Raw genomic sequence first — 19,787 nt, forward strand, 5'->3', positions numbered from 1 at the left:
GCCTATTGTGCAGAGACACCATGGCTTTCTCAGCCTCTCTCTCTCTCTCTCGTTAAGTGCTGAGGTTGAACACAAACGTGTTTTCAAGTATGCAGTGTAGACTCTTGGACCAGAAACGCTTACCTCCTTTGCCTTCTGTTTCAACCTTAACTGCTCTGGATCTTCTTGTCTGGACCGAGACTATTTTCAAACAGGTAAAAAAGAAAGATAAGTTGTGACCTAAACGTTCATCACCCGACAAACATGTTATCTTACGCATGACATGATGACATCTAAGTCACGTGACAGAACGCATTAAATTTTTTAAAGTTTACAGCCAACAGATGAAAATTTATCATCATGAAAATCAATACCATTTGGATGTAAGAACCACGCCATGGTCCAATGTGACGTGAGGACAGCGGGCCAGGGCAGCCCGCAGGGCTCCGGGCTCAGTTAAGGGACCCGCCCCACGTGCTGGGCGACCTGCTGAGGTCTGGAGGCTTCCCGCCCCGGCTGTGCTCCTAACCCCGCACACGTGTCATCGAGGCCAGCGCCAAACCCTGCTCCGGCTCCTCGAAACCCCAAGGGTGTCCGCGAGCGCCCAGGGCGGACGGGGGAGAACTGCGTGCAGCAGGAGCACTGACCTTTGCCGCCCGCATCAAGATCTCTCTCTCCTGCTCGTCCTTTCTCTGTTTCTCAATTTGATCAAGCTGTTCAAAAAATTTCAGCTGAGCCCGGACATCACTTGCCTGCTCGTATCTGTCATCATCCTAGAAAAAAGTGAAACGACTGTTTGTCACGAACTTGGGAACCCGGCCGGACAGTCCGCGCACCGCTTCCCGCCCCCCTCGGCCCACTCCCCAGGCAGGCGCGCAGACCCAAGCCCCTCTCGTCTCCAAGAGACTCTGCTTCTGAAGTGCTCTGGACACGCACACGCCGCCTCAGGTAAGTCATCCGGGGGCTCACAGGCAACTTTCCATTTTATACACTTTGGTGTCATTTGACTCTTTTAAGTTACATTAAAATTTTTTTTCTAATAGCGTAAAAAGTATTTTTAAAGCAAAGTGGCTACAGGCTTGTACTTCAAACGCTGCTCAGGCAGTGCCTGGCCGCTCCACGGTGCCCCTGAAAGAGGGTTTGCATGACTGAAGAGGAAGGCGGATTCTGCCTTGAACCTGCTGTGAGAGGCCGGGCTCTGGTGAGCTGGCCCTCCACAACACACGACAGGGCACCACTCTGAGTCATGGGAGCGCGGGTGAGCCAGAGCCCCTCGGGTCTGCAGGGACAGCTCGGGCCGCAGCTGCTGGGAGCCCCCTGCGTGGAAACGGGCGGGGGGCTCCACCATCTCCAGAGCTGAAGATGCCGCCAGCCCGGACCTAGAAGGCTGGCTCCCTAATCCGGAGGTCAGATCCTCCGCATCCTCCTTCCGCAGCCCAGGGGATAGCGCCCGGAGCACCACGGGACTGAAAGAAGTGGCATCTTCCCAAAATCTCGTTCTGGGAAAAACTCAAAACGAGCGCAACACTCTGCCGCCTCCCCCGTGCCCTCCAGGCAGCACCAGACCCGGGAGGGCCGGCAGGGCATCCCCTCCAGGAAACGGCGGGTTACCTTATAAGAGAAGTTCTTTTGCTGAGCCGTTTCTGATATCTTTTCTACAAGGTTCTGCAGTCTCTGTTGCGTGGCGTGTGACACGTAACTCACCACGTCTGGGTGTAGCTCTGTTATGCCGTGTTTCTTACCTGGGGAACAGCCGGTATTTTACAATCACTGAAGTTCTTTTCTTTCCTTCACTATTTTCCCTTAACCCCCGGTTACCGCTTTGTGCAACCTGAGGGTCACGGGTGGTCTACACCTGCTCCAACTACCTGAGAACGTCACCGCCAACCCCACGGAAAGCACAACCCTGGCAAAACAGGTGACAAGGGACAAGGGGTGTCCCCCCACGCCCAGGACAGCTCCACGCTGAGCACCGCAGCCGTGGTCCACACCAGGCCCACTGGTGGAGGCCGGACGCCCAGGGCCATACCTATTTCCAATATTCTTCTTTGCAGAGGCGCCGGGAGGAGGAAGGTCTCGTCTTTGCAGGACCGCGTCAGGGTGCCCACTAACTCAGAGTTCGTAGCCAATATTCTCGCACTTTCTTCCGACAGGTTCACGCCGGCCATCGACGCTACGTCATTGATGTCATCGTCGTCCCTTCAGGAAAGAAGAGGAGGTGGGTCTAACCGAACGAAGGGCCGCCAAGGAGGCACACGCGGGTGGCCCCAACTCGGCGGGCAGAGGGGCGGCTCTCCCGCGCTGCTGTCACCTGAGCACAAAGGCGGTCATCTGCGAGCGAATCTGTTTTTTTTTTTTTTTTTTTTTTTTTTTTTTGCGGTATGCGGGCCTCTCACTGTTGTGGCCTCTCCCGCTGCGGAGCACAGGCTCCGGACGCACAGGCCCAGCGGCCATGGCTCACGGGCCCAGCCGCTCTGCGGCATGTGGGATCTTCCCGGACCGGGGCACGAACCCGCGTCCCCTGCATCGGCAGGCGGACTCTCAACCACTGCGCCACCAGGGAAGCCCGAATCTGTTCTTTTAAAGGAAGACCCACCCCAAGGTACGGCAGAGTGGGAGTCTCTGCACACAGATGTCAATGCCAAGTTCACGGAGAGCACAGCACCTACTCACTGCTTCAAGGAGTTTGTTCTGTGAAACCCTTTTTAAATGATCTCACAGCATTATTTTTAATACAATCACAAACTCTCAGAAAAGCTGGAAGAACAGTACAAAGGGAAGTCCGTGAATCACTTGAGGGTGAGTGGCCGACCTGACACCCAACCCCCAACCCCCGGGACACGGCAGTGTGGCTCCCTGTGGACAGAGGCACCCCCTACAGAACCGGGGGGATGGCCTTTGAAACCGGGCCACCAGCCACGCGCAGACCCCCAGCTTTGGCTAACCGTCCCTATAGCGGCTCCCACAGCAAAGGGTCCAGCTCAGAACCACGAGCTGCGTTTTGCTGCCACATCTCTGCAGCCCCTCCCTGACTCTCGTGCCCCTGACACCTGGAAGGTCACAGGCCAGCTGTTCTGCAGCGTGTCCTCGTTTTCCCTCTGACGGACGTCCCTTTGTGACGAGCCGCGGGCAATGCACCTTTGGCAGGAATTTCACACGAGTCAGGGGCCTTGCTCACCCTGCACACGGAGCTCCAGTGCAGGGGCGCCCTGCCCGCTTCCCTGCGTCGGGGCGCCCCTCCCTCCCTGTGTAGTTACAAGGACCTCGGGGGAGGTGGTCTGAGACTGTGCAAATCCCGTTTCCCTAAACCACCCACTGACTGGTTTCTAGGGGCTCGGGTTCCTGTCTTATCCAGCAGGTACAATGTCACTACAGACACGGCTGGCGGGAGGGGGCCACTTGGGGGCTTCTGGGAACTCTGACGCTTGAGCACTGCTCTCTGACCAAACAAAGTGCACTAACTCGTCCTGCACCCTCCTGACTCCGGCCTGGAATCAGCAGCCCCCTAAGGCACCCTGGTTACCGTGGGGGAAGCAGTTTTAGACGAGACCTGGGCGCTGGGTGTGCTGCTGCCATCACGGTGTCACCAATCCCAGGCCCCTCCAGTGGCAGAGCGGGCGGCTCCAGCCATAGCTTTTCCAGAGTATTCACAGCCGGACGTCCGACCCGACCCGACCCCACCGGGCTCGCCTCGTTTGCTCCTCTCTGTATTTCTAACTCCCTCACACCTGCAGGTGGACGCGTCTTCCCATCTCCGCCACCCGCCCTCTCCCTCGTGGATGTCCTCCCCACCCCTGCGGGCCCCCGCCCTCCGTGCCAGACTGTGCCAGCCACCCATCTCCTTGCCCTGCCTGGAGGCCGACCCAGGCTCAGGCCACCACGGCTCCAGCACTGCCAACACCTGCCCTGCTCCCTAACAGCTTGAGGGATGAAGCGTCTGGGAAGGGAAGGGAAGGACCACCCAGGTCCCCCGACACATGCACTTTGCTACTGCTGGATCCGAACCAAAGGAGCCACTGCAGCCCTTCCTATGGCGATGCTCAGACCAGCTGCTCGTCAAGAGACCAAAGCACAGCAACTCTGAAGGTTCTGAGGTTGAAAGGAGGACACAGAAGCGTCCTCTGTTATGACTGTGATGCGCTCAGAAGGCTGAGCCATCGTATCACAGAAACAAATTTCCCACTGGTTCGCGCGGAAAGTCAGCTGCTCTGCCATCCCACCCTGTGTCTGCGGCAAACGTCCCTGAGCCGCTCTGTGGGAAAGCACGCACACGGCGAGCGCGCGCACGTGCATGCGTGCGTGCGTGCGTGTGTGTGTGTGTGTGTGTGTGTAGGGAATGAACGCAGCCTCAAAGCACCAACGGCCACCGGGCGAGGCGCTTCCCTCCGGCGCCTCCTGAGCCACGGCCCGCCCCTTACCTAAACGAGCCCCCCCCGGGCTCCTTGAGCTTGTTCTTCTGTGCAGCGGCTGCCTGTGCCGAGACGGCAGAAAGAGCTTTGGCTCCAGGTAACACGGCAGGTTTCACCACAGGGACTGCAAAACAAGAGACGAGGGTATGCCCCCCGCACACGGACTCGAAGATGGAGACACTGCTGTCCCCGGTGCTAGGTGGGCTGCAGGGAGGGCCACTACTCCCAGCCCACCACAAGGAGGCTTCCTAAAACGTCAGAAACGTTGGGTTACTAACTCTAGATTAGAGTAAGAGCACAAGCGGCATCTCTCACACATTTGCCTTCCTGTATCTCATCAAACTTTTTGGAATGTAGGAACGACTGCTGGTTAAGAGCCCAGTCCTGAATGTGTAATTGTAAACATCGTACTGCCCTGGGAACGTACTAACGCCGCTGACTTGTCCACCTGTTCACGTGACTACAATGGCCAAGTCTGTGTCACGTGAGTTCCACCACAATTAAAAAGCAGGGAGACAGGGCCCTGGGGAGAGCGGCCCGGCCGCCGGCCCTCACCTGGCTGCAGCTGGCTCAGCTGGACCTGCTGGGGCGTGGTGAGCACGATGCGGCTGTGGGGCTGCCGGAGCGCCACCATGGGCGTCTGTGTCAGCGTCACCTGCGGCGGCCGGATCACCTGGAGCAGAGCCCACGGGGCACGTGAGCTCACGTCCCACCCCCGCCCCCACCGCGGAGGGGGCTCCCACACCTGTTCCCTGCCCGGGGCGGGGGGCGGGCAGCCTTCCGGGAGGACCAGGAGGGTCAGCCGGGGACACTTCATCAGGCTGCAAGCTCCTGGGGGCAGATTAACTGCTCGGAAGCCACACGTGGGGCCCTGAGGCCAGCGCCTGGAGGACAGTGTTTGGTGAGCTTGCAAACCAGACTTCTCCTCCCCAGATGTGAGCACAGGTGCCGGGGCGCCCCCTCAGATCCCTTCCAGAGCCTCTAGGGCTGGATCAGAATCCAGCTGCTGAACTTTACGAAGGTCGCCTGGTGGGCACGCTCTTAACGTTACAGCGCACACGGGGAGGGATGGGTGGTGCCCGGGGCCGAGCTATTTCTGCAACAAAACCTATGAAAATTCACACTGTCCAGAATGAGCAGACACACGACTGCCTGCAGGAGGTTCAGGCCAAGATTTGCCACAAACTCAGGGAAGAGCCTCCAGGTTTCACGTCTCTACGGCCTTCAAGGGAAGCAGGTGATGGACCGGTGGTGCCTGACTCTGCAAGGGCGCGGCAGAGCTCCACCCCTCCAGTGAGGGGCATGCGAGCGAGCCCTGATCTCACACCTGCACTTTGGCCCGAAGCACGTGTGCACACGCGCGCGCACACACACACACACACACACACACACACACACACACACACACACGGCTCCACCTCCCATGGGAGCCTGTCTTCCTCACCACCAATCAAGGCAAGAACAAATGCAGACTTTAACTTGAGCAGGTGAGAGACCACCACCCTTCATGACTCTGATTGCCCGCCTGGTTATCACTCGCGCATTATCGTAAGACACACTCCACAACCTACGAAAGTGACGTGAGGACCTGCGTTGTTTTAATTTTTTTTAACCGTCTGTATAGGAACAAAATCCCTTTGAAATTTTTTTGAAAAACTAGCAACTGCCTTTCTACCCTGGGCGAACCCCACGTGCCTGCAGGAGCACATTCAATCCTAAGCTCTTCCCAGCAGAGACACCCTTTTCTATGGCTACACGACCAGAAGCCTGGATCCCAACCACAGACAAATCCACCGTCAGCAGCCGCGCCTCCCGAGGACCTCCGAGCCCCAAACGACGGCTGCAGAGCTTGGTCCCAGACCACGAAACCTGACGTGTCCAGCGCCAAGCACTTAGCGTCAGCTTGGTGTATTTGGGCCATTGCTCCTAATCAAAGATAACGTCCAGCTAAAAGATCCACTACAAACACACCGTGTCCATTTAAACCAGGGACGCCCGAAACAGTACAGACAACGGACGTGCCAAAGGGCAAAAGTCAGTAGGCTTATTTCGTTTTACTGAGAAATAACTTTCGAAGCTGCAGGGCCTCGGCCCCTGGCTGACACCTCACTATTTCAGATCCCACCCCAGGTCCTCCCTGGCAGTCTCTCTGAGCCGCGGGCGGCCGGGCACGTGCGGGGGAGCAGGGCGAGGCTCTGGCCTCCATACCAGCGGCGTGGGCTGCCCCTGCTTGCCGACGCCCACCGGCGTGGGCTGCGCGAGGCTGATGACAGGGGGCTGGAGGGCACTGGTCACGGTGGCCGCCGTCTTCCCGGCTGTGCGCTGCACCGAGCCGCTGAGCACCACAGCCGTGAGCGCGGTGGTGGCCTGCGAGGCCGGTGGCGGCTGCTGCTGACTCTGCTGGATGAAGGCCGCGGAGTCGGGGGTCAGCTGTCTCAAGGCGGGCAAGCTCCTCTGGGCGGAAAGACAGACACAGGGTCGGCTCCCTCCTCCACTCAGAAAACACGCGACCCTGAGAACACGTCCTCGGCCAAACAGCGTCGGTCTGGGGCCTTAAGGAGACGCCCCGCGACGCCGGGTGCCGGCGTCCCAAACCACTGTCCCCCGACTGCCACTGAGCAGGGTTACCCTCAGTGACAACTGGCTGCAATTTGTTTAAAAAACAAAGCAGAAGCGCCATTTCTGAAATGCAGTTAAGCGCGTTACGGCAGCCGAGGCATCTGAGAGACACCCTCGTCCCAGCGGCGCGGGGCCCCCGTCTGCGGGGAGAGGGCCCCTTGCAGTCCCCGGCTGTGACACAACATTGTGGCCTCAGTGGCGGGGGTCTCGTAACTTACAGAGAAGCCTCAAAAGAGAAAACTTAACCTTCTGTCTCAGGGGGCTTGAAACCTGCAAACGCACCGGTGACACCCGTGCAAGCCCACCCCTCCCCGGGACGCGCCCGCCCCTCCACCCGACGCTGGGTGCTCGCAGGCGGCTTCAAATTACCTTCAGGAAAGGCACAAGGTAAGGTTGAGGTGAAGAATTAAGTTCTCGGTATAACCTACTAGTGAAATCTTCTGCTTCGATTTTTCCGTCCTTAAAAATAAAATTCACATTGAAATTCCTCCACGAATACAAACGCGCACACGCGTATCTTTATGCAGCATTTCTCTGGTCTCGCGCTTTACGACTGGCTGCTCCTCACGCCAGGTCCTGCACTGCACGAAGGTGCGGGGGGGCCCGGGGGCCACGTGCTCAGCTGACACCAGTTCCCGGGCGTGCGTGAGGCCCCCGGCCCTCCCTGTGCCCCGCCCCATCGGGGCTCACTGGCCCACCCCACGACTTCCCTACGCCAGCTCCCACGGGACATCTACGTGGCACCTAACCCACCGCACATCAGGCATTTTGCCAGGCGACAGACTAACCTGAAAGTACCCTCGTGACCAAGTTGGAAGGTACCGCAGACCAGGGACACCCTTACCCAGAGAGACCACACCTACGCCGAGACCCCAGAGCAGCTGGGGCACCGGCGGGGAGAAGTGAGCACCCAGACGAGAGGGCCCAGACGCCGCTCTGGAAACCAAAGCGAGCCAGGTGTGGGGACTGGGGGGCCAAGCCCGTGGCTGACTGGGCCCAGTTCAAGGTGGGAGCGGCCAGGGCTGCAAAGAGGTCCTGTAACAAGGGCGGAACGGGGGTCCCGGTGCCCTGACAAGGGCGCAGCACAAGGGGGACGGCACTGGGCTCATCCGGGGGTGGGGGGATGGATGCGGAGGGTCGACGAGATGAGCCCACGCTTCCAGCGCCGGGGAGGGACCACAGACAAAGGACCGTGGGAAGAAAGGGAACGGCGTTTATTTAATTAGAAATTTTCATTAGAAGGTAAAATTGTTATAATTAAAACAAACAAAAAGCTGGGAGTTCTTGTTCGTCGCAGGAGGTGAGATGATTTTTCAATCTTTGGGTTTCCTGAAAAGATTTAAGGAGCATCTGAAGCAATCATTTTTGCTTGTGAGAGCGGGACTTCATTCCTTTCTGGCCCCAAATCCACATGGTCTGCAGAGACGGCACAGAGCCAGCCCCTGAGGGTGGCACCCCTCCAGCCCAAGCCTCGGCACGGAAGGGAGGCTGCGAGCAGAGGGTCTGAGCCGGCGAACCCACCAGCAGGACAGAAAAGTCGAACAGCCCATCTGCTGAGCCACCAGGTTTCCTTGCATAGAGAAACCAAGAGGAAAGGAAAACAGCAGGAAGGAGGGGACCCCCAGGTTACCAGCAACAACAGAGGCAGCTGCCACAGGTGGGCCTGACTGACGCTGACCGAGCCCTGCAGGCAACACTGGACTCAGCCTCTGGGCACCTGGGGGCTGCAAGGGATCCTGTGTTTGCAGGTTATGTCCAGGCATCCGTGCTAAAGTATTTATGAGACTGGGGAGGGGCTGTGGGTGGCAACGGGGGCACAGCAGATGCAAAGTCACATAAGAACTCATGACCGATGAAGCCCGCAGGTGGCCCAGAAGGGCTGTCACTCTGCTTTCCGCTTCTGTATCACTTAAAATCCTCCGTGAAAGGGACTTCCCTGGTGGCACGGTGGATAAGGCTCCGTGCTCCCAACGCAGGGGGCCCGGGTTAGATCCCTGGTCGGGGAACTAGATCCCACATGCATGCCACAACTAAGAGTTCGCATGCCACAACTGGGGAGCCCACCTGCGGCAACTAGGGAGCCTGTGAGCAGCTAAGACCCCGTGCAACCAAACAGATAAATATTAAAAAAAAAAAAAAATCCTCCGTGAAAAAGGTAGAGCAGGTGGAGGAGCGAGCAAGGGCCTTTAAACACCCTCCATCTGGTGAATTTACATCGCTCCTCTGCGGCCAGCACGCTGTGAGGCTCCGAGAAGCCGGGCTGGCGAGCGGATGGCAGGGTGGTGGGCAGAGGGGCCCAGACTCCAGCCGCACCCCACCCCCATGGCCAAGTACAGCGCTCTAAGGCAGAGGGGCCGGCGTACAGAGCTCTTACCAGCAGATTCTGTACCAGTTCTTTCACGTTAGCGGCTGTCTCTGTAGACTGTTTACCAGATGAAGCCAGTTTTATTAGCGTAGATAAAAAATTTTTACATTTCTTCACGTTCTCCATAGTTTCCTGGATAGAAGTTAAAAAGATGTAAGCAAAAAACTCTTAAAAGGCAGATTTTCATCACAGCTTTTAACTAAGACATGGGTATCATATAAGAAATGTGTATTTCTGGGCTTCCCGGTGGCCCAGCGGTTAAGAATCCACCTGCCAACGCAGGGGACACGGGTTCGAGCCAAGCCCAGGTCCGGGAAGACCCCACATGCCACAGAGCAACGAAGCCCCGTGCGCCTACTGAAGCCTACTGAAGCCCCTATTGAGCCTGTGCTCTAGAGTCTGCGAGCCACAACTACCGAGCCCGCATGCTGCAGCTACTGAAGCCCGCGTGCCTGGAGCCCGTGCTCCGCAACAAGAGAAGACACCACAGTAAGAAGCCCACGCACCGCAACGAAGAGTAGCCCCCGCTCGACGCAACTAGAGAAAGCCCGTGCACAGCAATGAAGCCCCAACGCAGCCAAAAATAAATAAATAAATTTATTTTTTAAAAAAAAAAAAGAAGTGTGTATTTCTTTTCTTAAACTTCTTTGAGGAAAATGCAGTAACTCTCACGGCCTGATGATGGGAGTATAAACCAGGACATGTGCTCCGAAGGTCCAAACCCAAGTTTACAGCTCACTCAGCCCAGCAATTCTACTTTTAGAAATGTAACTAATAACCAATAAATGTAAAAAAGATGACCTGTAAGACATTCACCTTGATACTGCTTATCATAAAGAAAAACTGATCCCTACCTAAGTGCACAAGAAAAGAAACTGAATTATGGCACAGATACTAAAGATGCTGAAAAACACTCAGCAAAGAAACGTGAAAAACATAAGTCATAAATAAAGCACGATCCCATTGGTTTAAAGACTCACACGTGTGCAGGACAACTGCTGGAGATAAATGTTAAGGGGGCAACGCTGCTGCTCTACGGGCCGCAACCGCCGTGCAGCCCCGCCCCCGTGTCACCCCTCTGAACACACCTGGTCTGGGTTCCATCCCACAGACGTCCCCCACAGCCCAAAAGCCTCGTGTAGGGTGGTGGACCCTTCCTGCGGCCCTGCAGAGACCACTGCCCTCAGACCCACTCATATGGAGCCGTGGAGACCCCAACGCATCCCCACGTCCGCGGCAGCGGCGCCCCCGGGCCGGCTGGCGCTCTGAGGCAGCACGAACCACACACACGGCCCCAAATCGCAGCCGAGAGGCGGCACTCACCGTGGCGGCTGTGGAGGTGGTGGTGGCCCCCGGGACCGTTCGCTGAGGTGTCCCCGTCTGAACAGCTGTCGCCGTCCCAAGTGAGGGTGTCTGGGCAGCGCCACCCAGAACAAGCTGAGGCTACAAGAAGCCAAAACACAAGGTAGATAGAGGCTGCGGGGAGACGGCCTTCGTGAGACTCCCTGTAGCAGGCGGGACCCCACGGGACGTGCGGCCTCAAGGGACCACACCAGCCCCGCGGCAGACCGTGTCCCCGAGGGCCACCTTCCTGAGCACCGAGGAAGCAGTATTTTGCAGCAAAAACTGACAGAAACGAAGCCAATGGCCGGGAAGAACCTGGTTGTCAGAAGTCGATCCTAGAAGTCACATGGTGACCGAAACAAATGATCTTTTAATAACCAAACCAGATCCCGTCTCAGAACTGAAAAGAACAAACAGAGAAACCAACTGAAAAGCCCGTCACCTGGCTTGTGCAGGCAGGCTGGTGACAAGGAAGCCAGGACATCACATGCACACGGGCAGGCCGCCCCCCATTCGGGGGGCGGCACCAGGACTCGTCGGGGTCCCGGGCTCCCCCACCGCTGCCGGACCAACCTTTCTTTGCTGCCCCAAAGCGAGTCACATCCAGAAACATCCTGGAAAGGGGGTTTTCAGAGCAGGCAGGGACTCGATGTAGTTGGTGTTGGGAGGGAGGGGCCACTTTGCTAAACGAATATATTTAAGCCAACAAACAGCTAGACATCAAACAACAACTGTCCTCGGTCAAATTCCCGAGACTTCTATTCTACGTGACCAATCAGGATGCAAACATTTACTGCTTTTTTTTTTAATTAGCACTTTTCCAATTTAAAAATGGAGCCTCCTCCAACTTTTTAAACGTTACTCTCTTATGACTTCGGAAGATAGGGGGCAGTGTAACCCCAAGCATGACTGGCCTGCGGCTCTTCTAAGCAACCAGGCCCCAGGCCGGGCAAGGGACTCGGACAGCACGGCCGCTAAGGCAGGGGGTGGGCGGGCAGCTGTCTGCACCCCCAGGCTGTGGACACTGGTTTCACGGGAGGAGTTGAAAGAGATGATGGGCTCTTCCTTTATTATCTGTGTATTTCACTTGTAACGTTAAGCATGTATTACTTTTTTAACTACAAAATGGCAAATAAAAAACTTCAGAGGAGAAACGTAAAAGAACTGACCAACAGCCATCTTTGGGCAGCAAAAGGGGAAGAGCAGAGCTGCTTCGGGACACCCAGAAACAGCCAGGGCACTTCCAATTCTTGGGAGTTTTCCTTTACATCAAACTTTATTCCTCACACTTGCTTCTACTGGTCAGATGAATACACGTTTCACCTGGATGATTCTGAGATTGTGGGAACCTATGTTGATAAACTTATTTTCTACTAAATCTCATGCAAAAGCTGACCATGAGCTTCACTACCTTCTCAGAAAAGGTTCCTTTCACTATAACTAAGTTCAGATGCGCCAATCAGACTGAACTCGGGCCAGAAGACCCCGTCTCAGGAAGCGCCGCTGCCTGGGCAGCTCCTGTTGCGGGAGGCCACTGAGTTCAGTTACTTGGGACCCAACTGCTCCTCCAGCTGTTCTGAAAAGCAATGTCACGGCTGCAGACGCCAAAAGGCAAAGGAGGACAAGACCAGGCTGAGTGGAGAGAGCACTGGACGAGGTGCGGCTGCAGGGAGGCCGGCCGAGGCCACACCGGGACAGGGGTCCGGAGCCTCTCACACCGCACGTGTCCGCGCCCATCAGGGAGGGGTGTTGTGAGAATCGCACGCATGAACGCACATACACAGTGAGGACACGTTCTCCTCAGTGCAGCAACAGTTCGCAACACACGCACACTCTGTCTCTCTCTCTCTCTCTACCCCCACCCCCACCCCGCGCGCTGTAGATCTTCTCTGCTTCACAGATGCAGTTACTAAGGCGACGTTTTCAATTGTACTTCCGGCACAGTGGGAAGCTTTTAAGAATGTTGCTGGTGTTAAACTCTATGCGACTTTAAAGAAAAGCAACTGATCTACGCTGCGTTCCCCAAACTCCAAAACTTAGCATCCAGCACCCAAACTCGCGAGGCCTGACCCCTGCGTCATGGGCACCACGGAGCCCCCGGCCTCACCTGAACCCCGGGAGAGCGCTGCAGCGCGGTGCTGGGCTGTACCGTCGTCTGGGCCTGAGACACTTGCTTGATTATGGTCGTTGGGGTCACCTGCCGTGCAATAATGGGGGTCCCAGGTGCCTGAAAAACAAGGAGGAGTCGCCTAGAAGGAGAGACAAGTGAAAGTAGTTCCCAGCACCTGGCGCACCCAACACTCCATCCTTTAGTACAGAGCCAGCGCGCTCAAGGGCCCCCAGGTCAATCACCAGCCTCAGGGAAGGCACCCTAAGTCTAAACTTTCCTTAACAAGTAAAAGTGTATGATCGGAACCTCCATCGTATAAACTGTAATACACTCCTTAACGAAGTCTCCGACCTGGTCTTTAAGGAACGCATATAACCTGGGAAATCAATACTTGTGTGGATTTCTTGTATTCTTGGCCACAAGCGCCAAAGAAGTAACAAAGGCACTACAGTAAGAGGCATGTGTTCCCTGGGCCTAAAGACTGGTCACTGTGCTGCAGAAAAGGAAGTAAACGGGACACTTACAACGAACTGTCCTACATAGTTAGGGTACATAAAGTGAAATATCCCACATCTGCGTCTTACTGCACAAACCTCGGCCGACCCTGAACACTGCTCTGGATTTTCAGTCAGGGGAGGGCCCTTTGTGAGTCCCCACGCACGCACACGCCCTGTCTACAGCACAGGGGTCTCAACTCCAGAGGAACGCGGCTGAAATCAACAGAGAATAGAGTTTTCCAGATCTTCCTCGTCTCCATGTTAGTCTCTAACCAGCCAACTGGCTCAGAACAGCAGAACGGCAGCACGAGACAGAAAGGCATCAGAGACGGAGTAGGGAGTAGGGAGGTGATGTGCGGGCATGGACCCAAATGGAGACTGAGAGGCAGAACCCTGGGGGGAGGGGCAAGTCCCAGGCACTGGGCTTCAAGCATCCAACCCATCCTCCCTCCACAACCCCAGGGGGCCACAGCCTCAGGGGTCAGGGCAGGCAGTAACCCCTAAAGGCTTCAATGTCTGCGGGGGGAGAGGGGAGTACTGTTTAACATAATCCTGTAAAGTTCTTCCACGCCTCCCTGGTAGTGACGGCTGACACTTGCTCAGCGTTCCCTCTGTTCCACTGTCCTAACTGGTCCCCGTGACAGCCCTACGAGAGCAGCACCGGCGGGATCTCCACGTTGCACAAGGGAGGAAACTGAGGCCCGGGAAGGTGGCGTCACAGGAGAGAAGGGGAGGGCCCAGACGGGGTACAGGCGGCAGACCCCAAGCTCCTCCCGCGGCAAGTGGGCCATGCCACACCCCCTGCCCGCCCCACCCCGCCCCCCACCCCACCTCCCGCCAGGCCCAGCGCTGGCTCGCACTCACCTGCACGGTGGAGATCTGCACGGGAGGGGCACTTGTGGGCGTGGCCGGGCGGGGCGCCATGGCGGTCTGAGGCTGGGCCTGGGCGTGGGCCTGGGCCTGCATCTGGGCCAGGGCCTGCTGAGGAATCATTAACAGCTGCCCGTTCTCGCTCCGCACGAGGACCATACCTGGGGGAGGAGAGCCGGCATCGGGAAACACGCCCCAGGGCCGGACTCCATGGGGGAGCCCGGCAGCTCAGAGGAGGCAAAAGGAGAAGCTGTCAAACACAGTCGCAGAACTCTATACACACCTGCGAGAAAGAGGGTCCGCAGCACGACAAAAACGTAAAAGGAGTTTTTTCCTGGATTCAAACAGCAACAGTGGGCCAGGCAGCCGAGCTGCTCACGCCGCCGTCTGCCCCTACGCTGGCCTGCAGGTCAGGAGGCCCGGAAGCCGAGGGCCTCGTGTGCTCCCAACACGGGCTGCCCGGTGTGGCCAAGTTCACAAGGCAGCAGGTGTCTGGCAGGAGGTCGTTCGTGGCTGGAGCCTCAGACCCGAGCCCTGCCCTGGAGCAGGTGTCCCCACCCCCGTCCCCGTGGGCTGGGCTGGGCCCTGGGAGGCAGCAGCCCACATGCCCAGGGCTCCCCGCCTGCAGTCCTGTGAGGCCCCGACACTCCTTCCAGAACAGGACCACTCTTGGGTGGGGTGGGGGGGGGCAGTTCTGTGCCCACGAAGACCTGAGGCGCCCACCACAGAGACACAAAGACACGGAGGACTGCTCGCACTTCACGGTGCTTCAGCTACGTCACTGGAAGCCCAACCCTAGCGGGCAGGTTTGGCGTTAATTCCAGCTTCAAAAACCGGCAACCAATTATATCCTAGATTCCACTAGAAACAGCAACACAACTTTCACACTTGATTTCCCATGACGGATTAGTGATGGAGCTGCAAGGGGAGACCTAAAAACGCCATAAACACCGTACTCTTCCCAAAGCAAGGCCTCAGCACAGGGCCCTGCACGAGGCACCCCACTGAAGAGTGACGCAGCCAGGCAAGGGGGTGTCGACCAAGGAGCCTGCTGCCTGGGCAGCCCCTGCGTCCTCCCATGAGGCAGCTGAAAATCAGGTCCAAGAACCTCCTGCCAGCTTCACAAGGGACATCAGGCTTTCCCCTGCTGAACCAAACAGGAGTTCGATCCAACTCACAAGTCTGAGAAGTCTCTGAAGCTGCTGGGTCCCGGCTCCTTCGACACCCATCGTGACATCAGGAAATAAGAGGCCTTTCCCTGGGGTCACATCTGCTACTCTTGATCCAAGAGAACCACGTGTATGCCCATCACGAGAGCTTCCTTCCAAAACACCCCTTTTAAAATACGCCATGCTGCAGGAAAGGAAACCGTAAACAAAACAAAACGGCGCCCACAGCGCGGGGAGAATACCTGCAAGCAATGCGACCGACACGGGATTAATCTCCGAAATATACAAACAGCTCATGCCGCTCAATACCAAAAAAACGAACCACCCAGTCAAAAAACAGGCAGAAGACCTAAACAGACATTTCTCCAAAGAAGACACACACAGATGGTCAAGAGGTACATGAAAAGATGCTCAATATCACTAATTATTAAAGAAATGCAAATCAAAACTACAATGAGGTGTCACCTCACACCGGTTAGAATGGCCATCATCAGAAAGTCGACAAACAATAAATGCTGGAGAGGGTGTGGAGAAAAGGGAACCCTCCTGCACTGCTGGTGGGAATGTAAACTGATACAGCCACTACGGAGAACAGTATGGAGGTTCCTTAAAAAACTAAAAATAGAGCTACCATACGATCCAGCAGCCCCACTACTGGTGTGTACCCTGAGAAAACCATACTTCGAAAAGATACACACATCCCTACATTCATAGCAGCACTATTCACGATATCCAGGACATGGAAACCACCTAAGTGTCCATGGACAGAGGAATGGATAAATAAGATGGGGCACATATATACAATGGAATATTACTCAGCCATAAAAAAAGAATGAAATAACGCCATTTGCAGCAACATGGATGGACCTGGAGATGATCATACTAAGTGAAGTCAGTCAGAGAAAAACAAATATCACATGATATCACTTATATGTGGAATCTAAAAAAATGATACAAATGAACTTATTTACAAAACAGAAACAGACTCACAGACTTACAAAACAAGCTTACTGTTACCAAAAGGGAAAGGATGGGGGGGATAATTTAGGAGGTTAGGATTAACATATACACACTTCTATATATAAAATAGATAATCAATAAGGACTACCGTATAGCACAGGGAACTCTACTCCATGTTCTATGGTAACCTATATGGGAAAACAATCTGAAAAAGAATGAATGTATGTCTATGTATGACTGAATCACCCTGCTGTACACCTGAAACTAACACAACACTGTAAATCAACTATACTCCAATATAAAATAAAAATTAAAAAACTAAAACTAAAAAAATAAAATAAGCCATGCTAAAAAAATAAAAAACCAACAGCTGCTGCAAATAACTCACTCTTTTGAAACCTGGAAACTCGTTAAAGCACTGAGGAGAGAAAGGCCTGGCAGGCCGACAGCCAGAACTGACGTATGTCCACGCCCTAAGAAGTTTGCACCACGCTCGGGACAGGTTTGGTGGGCCGGGGGGAGGCTCAAGGGGCCAAAGAAGTCAGGGCTGGGCCACTGTGGCGGGTGTTGCACAGCTGCCCACCCTGGCCCATGCCTGTGCTGGGGCCCCCAGAAGAGGGCTCTCGGTGAACACCCAGCCGTTCACTCACCGGTCCACTCAGACGCCCGTCCAGAGACCCCTGCTCCTCCCTCACAGGGATCCTAGGGGCCAGGGCAGCCGAGCAGGCCCCTGCAGCTCCCACAGTTGGACACCCCAATTTCAAACTCGCTAATGGGGCAGCTGACGCCTACACTTTGATTATCGAATGCTTGTTTGCTTGAAAAATGATGTCTGCAGAAATATAAAGGAATGTTTAAATAATATTCATGAAAAGCAACGGGATTAATATGGCTATGAAGTGACGGTGGTCTTTTGGACACCAAAGTCTAGGAAAATGGACACTAGGGATGTGTGATGAGCCTCTGAGAGCAAGCTGGGGATGGAAGCAGAAGTCCCCCAAGAAGTGACCATGGGACCCCGGAAGTGACGAGACCTCTCTGCAGCACTGAAAAGTCTCCAGTGGTTACAGACACGGGAAAGCAACAGCCTCTGGGCATGAGGGCCACGGGGCTGGTCTGGCCAGCGGCTCCGCGGGCAGGCGTGGCAGGCGCTGCGCCCAGGACACCTGTCAGCTTCCCTGGGTACCGCGTGCACAGTCACTGGTTCTGACAAAAGCGGAGTCAGACATGCACGTGCCGCCGGGGGGAATCCAAACAGCCGCGCTGGCCTCAAACACCCCGCAGTAACGGCGCTATCACCGCTCTGGATCTCGTAAACTCAAACAGATAACTATGCAGTATCCATTCAGAGGCAAAGAAACACAACTCTGTCTCAAAATGTAACTTAAATGACTTTTAGATAAAAGGTCATGGAAGAGCAATCCCCGGCGTTCGCAGCAGGCAGCACGGGTGGCCTGGGACGCACACCACCCGGGCCCCCACCCGGCCCCAACCCACGCCGGGAGGCCACCTGTCGTCACCCCTCCGCGGGCGCAAGGCCAGCTCTGGGAGCGACTCAGGGAATGGCCTTACAGACCGGGCCACCGAGGCCGGCAGGGAAGTGACTTCCCAGGAGCCTGGACGCGGGCCCGCACAGCACGGCCCCGAGGCCCCAGCACACACACCCAGGCAGTCTGGCTTGAACAGCGACCTAGAGGAGGGCTGTATGCATGGGCCACGTTCATCCCAGCCTTACGTCAGGGAGGAGGTCAAACTTGTCACACTGAACACAGCTTCCATTTCAGAAGGCCCTCAGGGGAGGCCAGGGGCCACAGACCCTGCCCAGGTCCCCCTCCCTGCACCCCTCACCCCTCCACTCAGGACGCTCTGGAACCAAAACAGGCCAACGTGCACCAGCAACAAGCACGACACGGTGAGTTCAAGCAGCCAGAAAGCCATCCAGGGTTTCCTTTTTAAATAATTTTAACGTCTTTCTTAGTATAGAGGTAAGTGTTCATGAGAGAAAACCTGAGAAACATGGAGATGTACAAGGAAGACAGAAATCTCCAGAAACCCCATCTCCTTTGGCTACTAGACTGTGTATTTCCTTCCACCCTCTGTCCTACGTGCACATGTATAACATATGTGTTTTGATAACCGTAAAGAAAACTGGGGTAATTCTGTTGATATCTGGCTTGGTAATTTCTTTTCAGAACCGTAATTTTCAGTGGTTACGTGGTATTTCATCCAGAACGTATTTATGATTTCTTTATTGACGGAGACAGGCATTTTCTATTTTTTGTTACTGTGGGAGCTCAGGTTCTTCGATTACAACGCACAGCACAAACCCCCATCAGCCGCGTTAAGGCCATGCTGCTCGGCTGTGGCCAAGCCTCCGCGTGCTCATACGTAAGACAGGACGACACCGCCTGTTTGGGAGGCCGGGCGCCGACGCGGCCACAGAGCAGAGTGAGCTCCGCGGGGGTGGGGCCGCGTCCCCCACCGCAGCCCAAGCACAACCAACAACCCTTAAGGACTGAATGAATCCCAGCCTCCCTCAGTCACCAGAGTTCAACATCAACTCGAGTGTTCTTACCCAATGTTACGGTTTTTCTGACCCCTTTCATGCCAGCATTTTTCACTGTATTTTTAACCAAGATGTAGGTCAGCCAGAGCTACACTACAAATTAAACAGGCATTTTCTGCCCCGCCTGGGAACGTCCACCTGCAAGACATCGCTTCTGGGGAAATGTTCTTCAGCACGACCTTCGGGGGCTCCGGCCTCGACCTCACCCCCGTCACACACGCTCGTCCTTCAACCTGGGCTCGGGGGGGCGAGGGTGGGGGGGCTCCCAGCTGCGCTGGCACAAGCAGGGAACAGCGGCCGGGTCAGACGGTCCAGACCCCTCCCTGCCCCCCCTCCCACCCCGACAAGGGTCCCCAGCACCGTCACCTGCCGGACGGCGCAGAGTCTGCAGAGAGAGCACTACGAAAGGCAGATCCTCCACAACCAAGATGTGCAAAACGGAACTGCCCCCAACCTGCTGCGTGAACCCTGAAGAAGCCAGAATTGGACGGGAGCACAGGAACCCGCGTGTGGCATGGTGTCCCACAGCTGGAGAGCTCACTCCTGAGAGCCCTGACACGTTTCCTAACCGTACAGGGGAGCTGGGGGGAGGGCTCCCAGGACCGTCCCGCCCAGACCCCAGGCCGCAGCAGCGGAGAGAGGAGCCTGGGCCTCATGGAGCATCCCTGAGACCCAACAGCCCAGGAGAACAGCCACTGGCCAGCGTGACGGTGGCCCTCCTGCCATACCACCTCCCTCAGCCCTGCCCAGGGTGCCTGCCCCTCCAGTAGGTCCCCATGGGACGGGGTCCCCCAACTACTCCAATGGAAGCAGAGTCAGCAAGACGCCAACACGGACGCCGGGGAAGCTGACTTAAATTACGGCCTAACTGTTCCTTTCGCTCCTGTGGCTGTTTGCCT

General features: G+C 56.1%; 1 protein-coding gene across 1 annotated transcript in view; it reads right to left on the reverse strand.

Annotated features, from left to right (window-relative positions):
* TAF4 (TATA-box binding protein associated factor 4) overlaps positions 1-19,787 on the reverse strand; it is a 70,990-nt gene that overhangs the window by 15,206 nt on the left and 35,997 nt on the right. The window contains exons 2-13 of the mRNA XM_065893077.1: positions 14,188-14,354; positions 12,824-12,943; positions 10,696-10,815; positions 9,382-9,504; positions 7,377-7,466; positions 6,561-6,842; positions 4,944-5,061; positions 4,398-4,512; positions 2,009-2,178; positions 1,591-1,721; positions 627-752; positions 124-180 (exon numbers count right to left, since the gene is read on the reverse strand). Of these exons, the coding sequence (XP_065749149.1) occupies positions 124-180; positions 627-752; positions 1,591-1,721; positions 2,009-2,178; positions 4,398-4,512; positions 4,944-5,061; positions 6,561-6,842; positions 7,377-7,466; positions 9,382-9,504; positions 10,696-10,815; positions 12,824-12,943; positions 14,188-14,354 (1,619 nt within the window). The remainder of the gene's footprint in view (positions 1-123; positions 181-626; positions 753-1,590; positions 1,722-2,008; positions 2,179-4,397; positions 4,513-4,943; positions 5,062-6,560; positions 6,843-7,376; positions 7,467-9,381; positions 9,505-10,695; positions 10,816-12,823; positions 12,944-14,187; positions 14,355-19,787) is intronic.

The sequence above is a fragment of the Phocoena phocoena genome, chromosome 15, assembly GCF_963924675.1.
Source record: "Phocoena phocoena chromosome 15, mPhoPho1.1, whole genome shotgun sequence".
NCBI classification, from domain to species: Eukaryota; Metazoa; Chordata; class Mammalia; order Artiodactyla; family Phocoenidae; genus Phocoena; species Phocoena phocoena.